The sequence below is a fragment of the Phaethon lepturus genome, unplaced genomic scaffold, assembly GCF_000687285.1.
Source record: "Phaethon lepturus isolate BGI_N335 unplaced genomic scaffold, ASM68728v1 scaffold28456, whole genome shotgun sequence".
Lineage (NCBI taxonomy): Eukaryota > Metazoa > Chordata > Aves > Phaethontiformes > Phaethontidae > Phaethon > Phaethon lepturus.
Window position 1 is genome coordinate 960 of NW_010547337.1, and position 14,525 is coordinate 15,484.

At 41.2% G+C, this 14,525-nt stretch overlaps 1 protein-coding gene across 2 annotated transcripts; it reads left to right on the top strand.

The window, feature by feature from the left end:
- The first annotated feature begins 216 nt into the window (after positions 1–216).
- Positions 217–7,346, top strand: ENTPD4 (ectonucleoside triphosphate diphosphohydrolase 4). 2 transcript variants are annotated; one of them, XM_010289616.1, is made up of 12 exons: positions 217–224; positions 502–699; positions 980–1,185; positions 1,709–1,859; positions 1,946–2,049; positions 2,675–2,734; positions 2,972–3,126; positions 4,722–4,888; positions 5,121–5,445; positions 6,172–6,257; positions 6,478–6,639; positions 6,933–7,346. In XM_010289616.1, the coding sequence occupies exons 1-12, from the start codon at positions 217–219 to the stop codon at positions 7,159–7,161; spliced, it is 1,851 nt and encodes a 616-aa protein (XP_010287918.1). In that variant the 3' UTR covers positions 7,162–7,346. The 2 variants fall into 2 exon arrangements, with proteins under 2 accessions (XP_010287918.1, XP_010287919.1); XM_010289617.1 differs by having other exon boundaries at positions 2,972–3,102.
- The last annotated feature ends 7,179 nt before the right edge of the window (positions 7,347–14,525 follow it).

A 14,525-nucleotide genomic window follows, 5' to 3' on the forward strand; every position in this document is an offset into this window, starting at 1 on the left:
AATGTGGGCTCACCAGTGCTGAGTAGAGGAAGGATCACCTCCCTTGACCTGCTGGCAGTACTCTTCATAATGATGTCTAGAAGATCATCTATGTTTTCTTTTTAATTCAGGAACAGAAGAGCAATGGCTTTGAGAATGACATGCCTTGTCAGTCTGAGGTGACCGGCTGATGTTTGAACGCCAGCTGATCTTTCTCTCTGCTGGTCATATCCCAAAATGGGGAGGTAAGAATTCCAGAGCAGCTGTCACACTAACTTGTGATGTCTTTTGAGTGAAGGACAGGGAACCTAATCAAGAATTCATGGCTAATTGTGAGTTCAAAGGTGGGAATAGTGTCTTGGCTGCACTCAGGGCAGAGCATGAGCAAAGCAAAGCTAGAGCAGAGGCAAGTGAAAAGTTTTATGAAGAATCTGTTTGTCCTTAGCTTGTTTTGGAATGCTTTGTGCTGCTTCTTGGTAATGAAGTTAATTTTTAAAGCAGAGCATCCTCTTTGAATTTTAGGATCAGCATCTCATGTTTGCTTCCTGCTTCTTGGCACTTCAGCATCTCTCCGGTGGGATGTCCACGTATTCTGAACACCACTTTGCGACAGATTGTTGTGATAGGAATACTTGCTGCTGCTGTCTCTTTGCTTTACTACTCTCTGGTAGTCATCCGCAATAAGTATGGGCGTGCATACAGGGACAAAAGATTCCACAGGTGAGAGCTGGAAAGACTTTTGTGGAAAGGAATGAAATGTAGTTTTGGTGTGAAAGAGAAAACACTGACAGGTTATGTCTGTAAAATACGTGAATACTTTTGGTATTTATTCTGGGAATTTGATTCTTATGGGTGGCACTTTTTTTCTTCAGCAACAGTATAATAGTGAAAATGGTGTGATTCCTACGATGGAAACTGTTGTCCTCTTTTGAGTCTGATGTTGAGAAAAAATTCCGTATGGAACTTAATTGCTATGTAGTAATGCCTACTTTTCTTGTAGATATCTTGCCCGAGTAACTGACACTGAAGCTACAGATACAAACAACCCCAATCTGAACTATGGAATCGTTGTGGACTGTGGCAGCAGTGGCTCTAGGATTTTTGTGTATTGTTGGCCAAGGCACAATGGCAATCCGCATGATCTGTTGGACATCAAACAGATGAGGGACAAAAACAGGAAACCAGTGGTTATGAAAATTAAACCAGGTACTGGAAAGAAATGAATTTTAGATGCGATTTTCTAGGCAGTTGCCTATCCTAACTTTGCTTTTTCAAACCCTATATTTAAAGTGTCTGGGTAAAGGACACTTGCAAGCTGTCAGTGTGACACTCCTCCAGATTTTTTGGGGTTTGGTTTGCAGAGAGCTTTGCTCAGCTTTAAAGCTTGAAATGTGACACTGACAGGCAGGAGGGAGAGGTTTATCTGTGGGCTAAGACAGTTGTCGGTTCAGTTGTCCGTTAACTTGGTTCTGCTTATTTAGTGAACAAATAATTGGCTTTCTGTATGAACCAATTATATAAATAGGTAATATATCTAACACAGGTTTTTGTTTAATGCTTGGAGAGTGGTTAAGTGTTAGCTTCATTCGCATTTTCTTATTTCTGTAGTTGATTTCCTGGGTTTGGCTTTGGGTTGTTCGTTTCTCCTCTGTGTGTTGGTTATCGAGATTTTCCAGGAAATAGCCAAAGCTTGATTTGCTTCACTTTATGTATTTATCCATTTCACTAGGCATTTCGGAGTTTGCCAGCTCTCCTGAAAAGGTCAGTGATTATATTTCTCCACTTCTGAGCTTTGCTGCTGAACATGTGCCACGTGCAAAACACAAAGAGACTCCTCTTTATATTCTGTGTACCGCAGGAATGAGGATTCTGCCAGAAAGGTTATTGGCTGTGTTCTTTTTAGCATTTAGAATAGTGATCCTGGTGTGTCTGACTATTTTTAACTGTTCAAAATGTAATTTTGCAGCCAGCAGAAGGCAATACTTGAGGATCTGCTCACTGATATTCCTGTTCATTTTGATTTTCTGTTTTCGGACTCGCATGCAGAGGTTATTTCAGGGAAACAGGAAGGTAGGTGAACGTTGGGAAAATAATCTTTGAAGTGTTTATTGCTTTCATGATACAACTTGGATAATTGTTTTTTGTTGCTTTTTAAAATTCTGGTTCAGTTGAGAGACCTTATTCCTCAGTAGCAACATATGGAGTGTGGAGATGATCATCTGCTGTGATCATCTACCTTGTCTAAATGTTTTTCTAATTAGCAGTGAAAATAACTTATCTGTGTTTAGCAGGATTTTTAGTCCATTTTCTCTGGCTTTGGGGAGGGAGGGGTAAGGATAAGGCACAACATTGCTGATGGAAAAGACTTTGCAGAGAAAAATGGATTCTAAAGGAGCAATATTTTGATACAATTAGCTCACTAGGAGCTTAAAATAATTTTAAAAGCTTACATGCTTGCTTTTTTCTGAAATTTATAGATCAGGCTGTCTTTAATACGTTGAATTAGGATTTTTATCATATCCTTGACTTGGGGGAGAAGGCATAGAATAACTTGTCAGGAATGTTTAACTTCTAAGTATTTTATGTAATAAAATATGAGCAGTGATATATCTTAACTCATATGCAAAAAATCCCTCTTTGTTTTTAAGATGATATGTACCAGATATTCCTGAAATATGTTTTCTTATGCATGTAGGAGTATATGCATGGATTGGCATCAACTTTGTTCTTGGAAGGTTTGAACATGCAGATGATGGTAAGTATCGTAATTGTGAATTGGATTTTAGAAAGGACTTCAAGTACATCCCTGTGCTTTTACTGTTGATGATATGTTTTTAGAGATGTTAGTGAATAGTGCGTGTGCAGATGTTGATGTTGGTTTAATTTCAATGATCTGCATTGCTACGAAAAATAAACTAGCTAGAAGTAGTGTAGTGCCGCTTTAGGCCCACCCTAGTTGTATTTCTCAATGCTTCTTAATTCTTTTGTCCAGAGGATGAAGCGATTGTGGAGGTGCATGTCCCAGGCAGTGAAAATAAAGAGGCCATCTTTCGTAAGAGGACAGTGGGTATTCTTGACATGGGCGGAGTGTCGACTCAGATAGCATACGAAGTCCCTAAAACTGTAAGCTTTGCCTCTTCGCAGCAGGTTATTATCTGTGCAACTTTCTTCTTTTCCTTTTGGTTTATTTTAATGTGTATTTGTTGTTTTGTTTTCTTTGTTTTGAGTCCTATTCTTCATTACATCACATTCCAAAGCCAAGGCAAGAGAAGATGGAAATACAAGTCCTTCATCAGCTAAGCAATTCATTTGTACTTTGTTCATTCAAATGTTTATTTCAATTAGTATAATTTGCCACTAATTGTTAGTGGACATGCATTCTTTGTGTGTGTGTATGAATGTATAATTTTTTTAATTTCTTGTACTTATGAGACTGTATTCTGGAGTTTAAAATCCAGATGTTCTGTGGTGATTCTTGTATAAGAACTTACATAAGTTTTGGTTTTTTTCCTTTAAGTTGGTTTGCTAGAAACTGAGTTGACAGGACATGGGGGTAACAGTACAGCTTGTTTAAATATCACCTGTGTCCTCAGCACAGTTTGTTTCTGTTTTTTTCTGAAAAACAACAGTTTTTCCTGGTGTAGGAAGTAAATTTCCTTGTTACAAGTCTTAAATGGAACATAAAATGCTCTAACTTCAATCCACTGAGTTCTAGAGTAATTCTTGAATTTCTGAAGTTGGATAACTTCCCTCTAACTTCATTGCGAAATTATCTGAAGTAAGAATAGCATAAAAGCCCTGTTTTGACTCTCAATGCACTGTTACAATGATGTGTATATTTATTTTTTTAAATCTTTCTGTGAAATGATGGGTTTTCAATATTACATGTTTTAATAACTGCATTGCCTTTCAGACAGATGGTGTAACAAATAGTGTGGGCTGTTAAACAAAAGTATGGGCGTTTAGCTTCAGAGCAGATTGCCCTAATCAAATATGAACTGGAAATAGGCAGAGTTGCAGAGAATTGATATGGTGACTGTTGTATGGCTCTATCTAAACATAAGCTGATATAAAATAGGTATTCTGGTCATGGAACCCACCCATTTTTCCCAGACAGAGAATGACAGAGTCAAACAACTGCCTGTGACACTTACAATCCTATTGCTGTTTTTCATCTACAATGTCAGTTGGAAGCCATGCAATGTTATGTTACGTTTCTAAGCATGTTCTTTATGGAGTGCTTCTGCTATACAGCTCTTAAATATCTGAAAAGCTGCTGCAAGTGACTGATGTATGGTATGTGAGGAGAGCTGAGTGACTGACAGGTCTCCTGAAAATCTTGAGAACCCTAGATTGGAAAATGAAGAACAGTTCTGCTGGGAAGACCATAAATCTACCTAGCCTAGCAATTAGTAGTATGGGGACTCGGTCAGAAATGGTAGCATTGAGATAAGTAGCCAGAGCACATACTTTTTTATGGTAAAAGATACTTTTAGCATCCACAGTAGCAGTTCCTGACCTTTACAGTTCTTTGAATATCAGTAGCAATAATGCAGTTCTTAGCATTCAGTATGCATTGTTCTTCCTATGAAGTAGAAGGTAACGTGGACCTGGGAAAAGCAAAATAGTTGAGTAAGGAGTGAAGTTTAAAGATGTCAAGAGCGTCCCGTTGTCCAAAGAACTCATCTTTAGGTGCTGATTCATAATGTTTATACCTAATCTTGGTACTTGTGTTCCTACAGGAGGAAGTAGCCAAAAACTTACTTGCAGAATTCAACTTGGGCTGTGATGCTCATCAAACTGAGCACGTGTATAGAGTCTACGTTGCAACGTTCCTTGGCTTTGGAGGAAATGCAGCACGCCAGAGATACGAAGACAGTCTGTTTACCAGTACAGTGCTTAAAAACAGGTAGCTGGCTGCAGTTTGTTGGGGTTATGGGTTCTGTGTGTCACTAGGATCAGTAACCCCTTAACTTGAATATATTTAGTAAAGTATCCTGATGTAAAACTGAATTTCTACAGCATGCCGCATGGAAAGCTGAAGTTCCTGTAAATGCGGATGCTTGATTTGATGCTGTAGTATCTCAGAGCTTGATGTTTCTGAATATGCAAGTTATTACTGTGCTTGCTCCTTTATACAGACTGCTGGGCAGACAGACTGGCACGACTTCTGATTCACCTTACCTAGATCCTTGCCTGCCCCTGGATGCTCAGGATGAGATCCAGCAGAACGGACAGATAATGTATTTGCGGGGAACAGGAGATTTTAATCTGTGTCGTGAAATTATTCAACCATTCATGAATAAGACTAATGAAACGCAGACATCTCTTAATGGTGTCTATCAGCCTGCTGTGCACTTCCAGAACAGTGAATTCTATGGTTTCTCAGAGTTCTATTACTGCACCGAGGACGTGTTACGCATGGGAGGAGATTACAATGCTGCTAAATTTACTAAAGCCGCAAAGGTAGAGTGTTCTTGAGAGAGATTTTTTTCTAATTCAAAACAACTACTCTCTAGAAGCATTTTGTTCTGAAAGTTTTGCAATAAAACTCTTCCTTTAAAGATCCAAAATCCTTTTACCCTGCAATGAACACGCTCACGAAAGGGCATCTCTCTTCCTCACTGGGTTTTCTTTTAGGAATACTTGTTTTAAGGCACAATAGTAAAGTTGACTCTAGAGGGAACAGGACTCCTGGTAGTCAAGTTCCAGCAGAATTACTGACAATGGGGAAATCCACGCTGCTTCCACCCCTTGCTTCTTTTTAGGAATGTCTTAGTTGTTAAAAAAAGAATTCCCTCCTTCTTGCTTTATACATTTGTACCAGTTCCTCAGGTGTTGCTCTTAACAGGGATCAATCTGTTGGGGAGAGTTTAAAGTAAGGCTACAACATAAAGTAGATAAGTATGATCTGCTTTGTCAATGCCCTGAAAATATTCACGGCCAAGTATATCACCGAAGAGTTTAAGTGCTACTGAATACTAATTTAACCACAAATGCCAAGTATGGATTAAAATGTTACAGAAAATACCATGAAATTTGTGGTTTGACTTACTAGCAGTGCAAAGCCAGCCATTATTTTTGAGTTTTCCAGCTTTCGGTATTTACAGAGCATCTTATCTAGTGGCATTGCTTCTGCCTTGAGAAGAAAAAAATGTTGAAGTTTGTCTTTTTTTTTTTTTTTTCTTGAAGGATTATTGTGCCACTAAGTGGTCTGTCCTACGGGAACGTTTTGACCGTGGTCTTTATGCATCACATGCTGATCTGCACAGATTGAAGTAAGTATTTGTGTTTGTACAGCAAATTCATTCATGCAGAGTTGCCAGGGAGAGGTCATGTCCAAATGATCCATTTAATGAAATCATTGGAAGTGTGAATATAACCTTAAATATTGCATCAGCCGTAAAAAAAGTACTGATATTTATGTGTCTAAATGTGCTCTCCTGTCGTCCGGGACTCTGTAACTGCTGGACTGACTTTATGCCACTCTTCCTATAGGTATCAGTGTTTTAAGTCTGCCTGGATGTATGAAGTATTTCACAGTGGCTTCTCTTTTCCTGTGAGTTACAGCAATTTGAAAACAGCTCTGCAGGTTTATGATAAAGAGGTGCAATGGACTTTGGGAGCCATTCTTTACCGAACACGGTTTTTACCTTTAAGGTACCAGTTGTTTTCTCAAATGTCTGGAAAGAGCATTTGGGTGGAAGGTGTGGGGGTTTTATGAAGGGAAGAAGTATGGTGAGTATGGTGATAGCAAAGCAGCTGACAGATGGGGGGAGACAAGATGATGTTTCTAGTGTGTTACATACAAGCTCAGTACCTATTTTAGGTAGCTCAAGTAATGCTTTATAAAGACTATTCTACTAAAATGGGCTCTCTTTCCTGTGCTAAGATAGTTTGGAGGAAAAGTTTGATTTGCAACTTATGCCTGTTATCCCTTTGATTCTTTTCAGAGACATCCAGCAAGAAAACTTTCGTGGAAGTCACTCCCACTGGAGGAGCTTCTCCTTTGTTTACAATCACTATTTGTTTTTTGTCTGTTTTCTGATTGTGCTGCTCTCCATCCTGCTTTACCTGCTAAGGCTCAGACGGATCCACAGGCGAATGTTGCATAACAGCTCGTCAACTTCACTATGGATCGAGGAAGGCCTCCCACCACAGAAGATTGCAGGACCCTTATGAGATGCTGTGATGGAGAGCTTTTATTGGACTTGCTACTCAAAAAGCCATTTTTGCCTCAGGGTTCCTCCTTTTTGTCCCTTTAAACCATTGAAGAAGCAGATTGCCTAGAGCGTGTAATACAGCTAGGCTTTGGAAACACGGGAAAATGGGGTTAACTTGGCTTAGTCTCATTAGACAGTATCTGCCAAAAATTACTTTTTTTTTTTTTTTAAATATTGCACTTTTGTGTGTAATGGGATGAGCAAAGACTCATCAGTAAATGAGCAGCAGCAGCTTAAGCTATGTATGGTAAGAGAATGAGTGTGAATTCTCATCGTCTGGGTGAGATTGTGAAATCCTGTTAGGATGAATGAGGACTGTTTTTATTTTCTTTTCCAGATTCCAGGATTGATATCACTTGAATTCTCAGTTCTGAGGCTCCTCAGTGAAAGAAAAGGAAGTGCAGGGTTTTCAGAAGCAGTAAGAAAACAACCTTTTAGGACAGCTTAATCTGACTTTTATATTCTGGGATAAGTGCTGTGATGGGGAAGAAAAATCTATTGCACCCAGCGCTGTGCTTCCACAAAACTGCTTAAATTGATTTTGTTTCTTTGTGACGGTTTCCCCTGTTGTCTTGGAAGCTGTAGCCTCATAGTGGCAAAAGTCACTACTTCTTAATCCTTTATTTCTGTTTCATAATCATTCTGAGATCTCCATGAAACTCCCCTAAGGTGAAGAGAACTGGAATACACCTAGGCTTTTGTTTCTGCTAGAGTAGACATGCACAGTGTCTCTTTTTTGAGTACTCTGATTTGTTAATTTATATTTTATTTAAAACTGTTAATTTTACTTGAAACTAAATTTGTCCATGATTAAAAGTGGGATTTATATGAACTTTTGGTGTATGGATATTTTATTGTACAGTATCGTTGCTGTTCTCACGGTTTGTCTCCAACTGGCAAAACTTTCTTCTCTTCTAGTAGGTGTGAATATACTGGAAAACTGGATGCTGTTTTCGGTATTGGAGAACTAGACATGTTGATACCATTTTTGTCGTACTTAAGGTGCAGTTTATTCATCAAAAAATCTAGATACTTTGTTTGATTGTCTCCTTTTGATATGCTTGCTGTAGAGGGAATTTAGACTTGATCTGCTGAACTGCAGCTAGATTTAGATGTTAAACTTCCTGCTCCTTCCAGCCAGTGACTAGTAGATGGCTGTGATTCAGTCGTAAGAATTGACTGGATATGTGGTAGAATTTTGAAACGGCAACACAATGTTTAACTGAATGTTCAGAAATAACAAGCAGTGTCTCCCTTTTATATAGGATTTTTTTTGTACCTGACAAATCTGAGCACTTCACCAGCTGAGAGTCTGTTTTGCGTTTTGCTATTTTTTGAGCACCATCTGAGTGAACGCTTAGATAACACACCTCTCACTTCTAATGTCTGGAACTGTGGTACAAACTTGTTGCACTCGTAGGCTGATAAGAATTATCAGAAAACTGACACTACCAATTGTTACAGAGCCTGTACTTCCTCTTTCTGAGATGCCTAAAACTGCATACAGAGCCTCTAATTGCATGCTTAGATAAAGCAGCCCCCTTTTTGGACAAGGTCTGATGTTAGTGGTGATGTGGAGAGGAAGTGTCAGTGTGTGACTTGGCAAAATGCAGGCAGATGCCAAGCATCTCTTAGCAGAAGAGATAGTGTCTCAAATGCAGCAAACAAAAATACCCAAAAACCCCAACCCAAAAAAAAGGCCAATAAAAAACTTAGGAAAATCATAAAAACATGAAAAAGTTGAAGAAGAATGTTTCAGACCTAAAATAGAATTTCCTTTTAGATGCTGCAGCATTTTCTTTTTAGTGACATTCTTAACACTTAAGAGAACAAGGGGGAAAAAAAAAAGATAGAAAATCATCTTAATGTGTAACTTTAAAATTCATTCTTGAATAGAATCAGAATCTCATTTTTTATTAAGTAGTGGACAGTCATGGGAAAAAACCTATTCTTGCCTTAGCTGAGATGGTATAAACATTTTTGAAAGGAAAAACAATTGTCTGAAATTATGTAGTATGTCATGGTTGAACCAAGTGCAGGATTTCAACATTGCTTTCTTACCTTGTAGGATGGACAAACTATGGCTGTGCACAATGAAGTATGTGTTTTATGGCCCCCAGAGCTTAAGAAGATTTTGGTAGAACAAGCTGCAGCTAGCAAGCTTGGCGAATACAGTAGGGACAGGTACAGCACTGGGAGAATGGAGACAGATTGGTCTTGTGCTTACGTAAGGCATCATGTGCCTGCTTAGGGTTTCCACACTCGTTTTTGAAAGCACCACCCTGGGGAATGAAGATATGAAACAGGAGTACTTGGAATGTGAAGAAAGATAAGATGATGAATGGTGGTGAGAAAGTGATCAGGAAAATGGGGCTTGAATGGGCAGGAAGCTTCTGCTGTACCAGTGACTGCTCTGCTATGTATGGTGTCTCTTTTTTTCCTTTGACTTTTTTTTTTCTCTTTTAGGATCCTAGCAGTATTGTCCTGGTTTTTCTAGTAATTTCGTTCAGGAAGGACAGAATAAAGATGACCCAACACACAATTTCGTCCTGTAATGGTAAAAAGATACTACCAGCAGAGGTTGGTTGTGGGAGCAGGCTACTGTTCATTAAAAAGAAAAAAAGCTAAGCAGTGCTTGAAAAAACAGACTCAAACAAGTGTAAGGCCTAGAAACTTAAACAAGCTTTCCTCATTCATGCAAGACAGTGCACAGAGCCCTCTTCTATATCTGTATTTTCCCCCTCATTCAGATATCGGGTGGTAAACTGCTTGATAAGGTGAGCAGGTATCAAGGCGCTTCAGAGCGAGCGAGGTGGGAGCAAGCACTGTCTTCACTAGCAAACACTAAAACCAGCTGGCTCTTATCTGCTTGGAGACTTGCTTTCCTAAATTCTTTAAGGTCAGTAAGAATTCTCATTAGATGCTCAGCTGCTCCTTGCTGTGCATGAGGAGGGTCAGTGTGTCATGGTAATGCCAGTCATTGATCCTCACTTTCACAGCTTTTTATTTTTCTTCCAATAAACTGTTTCCCCCAGTTTTTTTTTTAATTTGCATTTATTTGTGCATGTTTTCTGCTGCATTATGTCTTTACTGTTGTAATGCTAGCTGAAATATGTGAGGGGAAGGGGCTGAGTTTCTTTAAACCCTGACTCTCAGCCCTTCCATCCATGACCAGTATGTCACACGCTGTGGTAAGAGTACAGTGAGCTTCAGGGAGTTGAGTTTGCTGTACAAAAGTAGCACTGGGACCCTATTTACTTCCAGCAAGCCGGGAGTTAAGCCCCTTGATCACACACAGGTATAAGGGGCACAAGGAGAGGCAGCTGAATTAAGTGTCTTAAAGGGGCACAGGAGAAAGTCATCATACTCATTAGAAGCAAGAGCCTATAAGGGCTGGGAGAGCATAGGGCTAAGGAAGAACAGATGGTGCTGTGCTCTCTCCTGCTGTTCTTTGGCAACATTTCTGCTTATCTGAGGTATTCTAACTTCAAAATTTAGGGTTTTTTTTGGTCCTGTTGGAGAAGAGATGGGATTGTATTTTTCATTGCTGTGGAACTGTAGGGAAGGTGCAGTAAATATGTGGTAGGATGCTGTGGAGGGGAGCAAAGCGTGCAGAGTGGGTTGCAGTGAGGAACTGCAGTAGAAAACTGTGCCTAAAACTGGTGGCTTTGGATTGACTTTTAGCAGCAGTCCTGGGGTAGATTGCTATTGCTTGGAGAGAAGTGAGTGTGTTGAAAGGAATTTCAGCTGATTCTTGGGCTAGGGATCTTAAAAGGTTGATTGTCCGTGGGCTGAACCTTTGGAAAGAGAGGAACACCAATGACTTGGTATCTCTAGCTTTTGCTTCTTTTACAAGGTGGTTTTAATACTGTAACTGGGATGTGCTTCGGTTTTGGGTATGGAAGAGTAGGGTTTTTGTCTTGGGAAAGTGTATTTTAGAAGAAAGGACATTAAAAACCAGCTTTGAGTACCAGCCTGACCATCAGGGCAGTGTAGGGCAACATAAAGGGTGCTGAGCGTGTGTCAGCCTGGTTATATAAATAGGTACAGGTTTGTAGTGTGCTCAGGGTGTGTATGTGTGAGGGAGCGACTGGAGCATCCTGCAGATTACCCTGCTCCCATAAACTCCCTGCTGGTACGTCTGTGAGGCCGATGGGATGGCCTGTGTGGTAGGACTGGGGCTGGGGAACAGACAGCTGCTCCTGAGCACCTCGCCCGAGATGTTCCAAGTGCTGCTGCTGCTGGGTAACGGGGCTTGGGCCGTTCAGCCCCCAGTGCTGGGGGAGGTCTTTGAGCCATACACCATCCTTCTGTGTAATGCAGCACAAGATCTCAGCACAGGGACTGTGTGAGGGCTTTGTGTGAGTTCATTGCATGTTAGTGTTTGCTATATTGAGGCTGACAGATGCGTGGGTGCCTTTAATTGCTTTAAGAGCTTAAAGCCCGAAAGGCATGGGGAGGAGGCACGGATTTTTCAAAAGCAATCAGCTAAGTGCCAAACCTAAATGCTTAGATCTACAAGACTGCTGTGCTTTTGAGTGCTTGAACTATCCTGTGGCAAGTGTTTGCAAATTCAGCTCTTAACTTCTTTGAAAATCTGGATGTAATGTCCCAATAATTAGTATTACAGCGTGTGTGTGGTGTGTTTTTGTTTTGTTTCTTTTTTTTTTTTCCTCCCCCTCTTCCCCTATAGGGGTTTGCAGGATGGGGGCAGGGGCTTTTGAAGAGACGGAAGAAGTTTGTGAAATCTCCTGAGGAGGAGACTAAAACCATATTATTCTTGCAGTTCCAGATGAAGGGAGGAAAAAAAAAGGAAGCCTTTCCATGCCACCCCTATACAAGCCTGCTCCAAAGAGACTACGCTAAGCAACAACACCAGGGGAAACATGATTCCTTTAAGAGCCTTAGCAATACCTGGTTTCACTCAGTGTCTGTTCCTGGGCTCCGATTTCCATGTCACAATGGTAATGTTTATCTGCTTGTGTCTGTTTTTGCATTAACATGCTTTATATTCTTTTTTCTGCTTCTCCTATTCACCTTGTCCTTTCTCCAGATCCATTAAGGACAGGTAAGGCATGCAGAAAAGCACAGAAGGGAGGCAAGGGCGCTGCTCTTTGACCTATCCTAGTGACCTGGAATGGACAGAAGAATGATACTGAAGCTTTTGGCTTCATGGCCTCTTAAACGTATCACTCTTCTTTTTGTTGCTGTGTTTTTGTGTGTGGAAAATGTCTAAAGCAAATAAGGCCAAACGTGGTCTCTAATGGAAGAAGTAGTTGGGAGACAAAAGTATAGCCATGAGAAAGGCAGGGTATGATGCAGAGGGTGAGGAATGGAGGAAGCACATGGCTCCTCCAGGAGCACCAGCCCTACAGAGGTAGCCCTGTGGCTTGTGGAAACAAAAGGGTTTTCTGTCGCTGCAGCACTTAGCGAAGGGGACAGTCAATAGTAGTGACTTGATGGCGTGCCTGATCACGGGCACCTTGTTCTTTCTTGTCTCATTGTTTCTGCTATTGTTGCTACTAAATAACGCATGAAGCTCATTGAAAGCCGAAATGAGCCTTGTGAGGACTTGCTGTGTCCCTCTCCCTGGGCACCCGCCTCTGTGTGTGTAGTGTTTAGGGGACCTGGTCCTGACAGTTGTTTTTCAGGTCATGCTCCGTTTGTTTAAAGAATGGGAGGATGACAATGACTTTCTTGCCTGCTTGTGCTTGAAGGTCTTTGGATTGGTAGGAAGTGGTGCTGGGAAATTGCTTGGGACTGGGTTAGTGGTGTCTTCCTCGATGATGAGTGGTTTGAGTTGCTGGAGATGCTTTTTAGAGCCCTGATCTTCAAAAGGGAGAGCTCAGCACACTTGTACCAGGCCACATACAAATGCACTGAAGACACAAACGTGATGTCCAGGTTTTGCTGAACTCCAAATGCTTTCCAGGGTCCTGGAAGTTACTAGCTTTACATTCCCTCCTACAAATAATGTGCAGGGCGGGATTTGAAACTACAAATTGCAAATGTTTTCTATTTCCAGGTCTCGTGTATGGCACTTTAGTGGCAAATGCCTTATCAGCTCTCTGCTGATAACTCCAGAGGTGACTTGCAAACAAGATTCCAACAGTGCCGCGTTTTTCCACTATTAGTTGGGCTCTCTAGGTTGCAGACAGTAATAAATAGTGGGAAGCAGTAATCTCAGGTAACTCTTAGGGCATTGTCTGCCATGAAAGTTGAGAGTCCTTAGCTCCTAGCTGATCACATAGACATGGAGGGTGTTAATGAAAGGATGGGATCAGATAAAAGGGGTCAGATGCAAGATCAATGCATCTCCTACATAGCTGTTCCCTTTTGCTTCCCATGTCCTGGCCTTGCAGTGAGCTGTCTTGGAAATTCAGCAAGTGGAGTCTCTGTCCTTGAAGTAATTGTTCAAGTTTCTGCGCAAGAGCGGAGCCGCTAGCAGAAGACTGTCCTTGTTAGGACATGTTCTTTGGCCTGTCACAGTGAATCAGCACAAAAGGTGTTAAATCAGCTGTTTCTATAACGCCTTTTAAAGATGAGGAGGGATTTGCTGTGTTTGCCGGGGAGTAATGGAGGCCAGTATGTTGTGTTCTTGAGCATTCTCCCCCTTTCACAACCAAATGACCTTATTCTCTTCAGTTTTTCCCCTCTTCTCCCTTTCTCCTGGACATAGCTTTCTTAACGACGGCAAAATAAATCCTGACAGACTGGATGGGAGGCCAGTGCTATCTGCTTAGTGCTCTTTGGGGCCCGAAGTCCCTTCTCTGCCTCTGGACCCCTGGACACAAAGTCTGTGCTTGCAGAGGCTCTGCTGTTACGAGGGGGACTCTTGCCATCTAGTGGGAGGGGATGGTAAGCCTCCAGGACCTCGGCCATCCCTCAGGATAAGACGACAAAATGCAGCCCTCCTTCCCGGACTTTTAGTGCGTGAGTCGTTTCACTGCACATGTGGGATTAGCTCAAGCTGTTTTCCCACAGTGTTGTCACTGCCTCGAATTGGAGAAGCTGGATTTCTCAAACTGTTTTCCTTTCTAGAAATCTCAGTCTTTTCACATTTTTTAGGGGCAAAGCTTTGTTTACACCTTTCTATGCTCATCTCCTGGGTGGCTGAGTTAGAAGGAGGGAATCTGTCAGGAACCTGTACGTATGGGGAAGGATGTCAGTGCGTGCTGGTCAGATACTGTATGCCACCTGCGTTTTGTCAGGAGATTGCTTGGGGGAAGTTGCCTTTCAACAGCTGACTCCTTGAATCAGTGCTCAAAGACAGCTAGGATCCCTGAGTAATTGCTCTTGCAGATAGAGAATGAAAAGTACTTG

Bases quoted from the DNA above. Each gene is read 5' to 3' on its own strand.
- ENTPD4 (XM_010289616.1), top strand. The intron at 700-979 runs GTGAGAGCTGGA...CTTTTCTTGTAG, and splicing joins AGGGACAAAAGATTCCACAG to ATATCTTGCCCGAGTAACTG. The intron at 2,050-2,674 runs GTAGGTGAACGT...TTATGCATGTAG, and splicing joins TATTTCAGGGAAACAGGAAG to GAGTATATGCATGGATTGGC.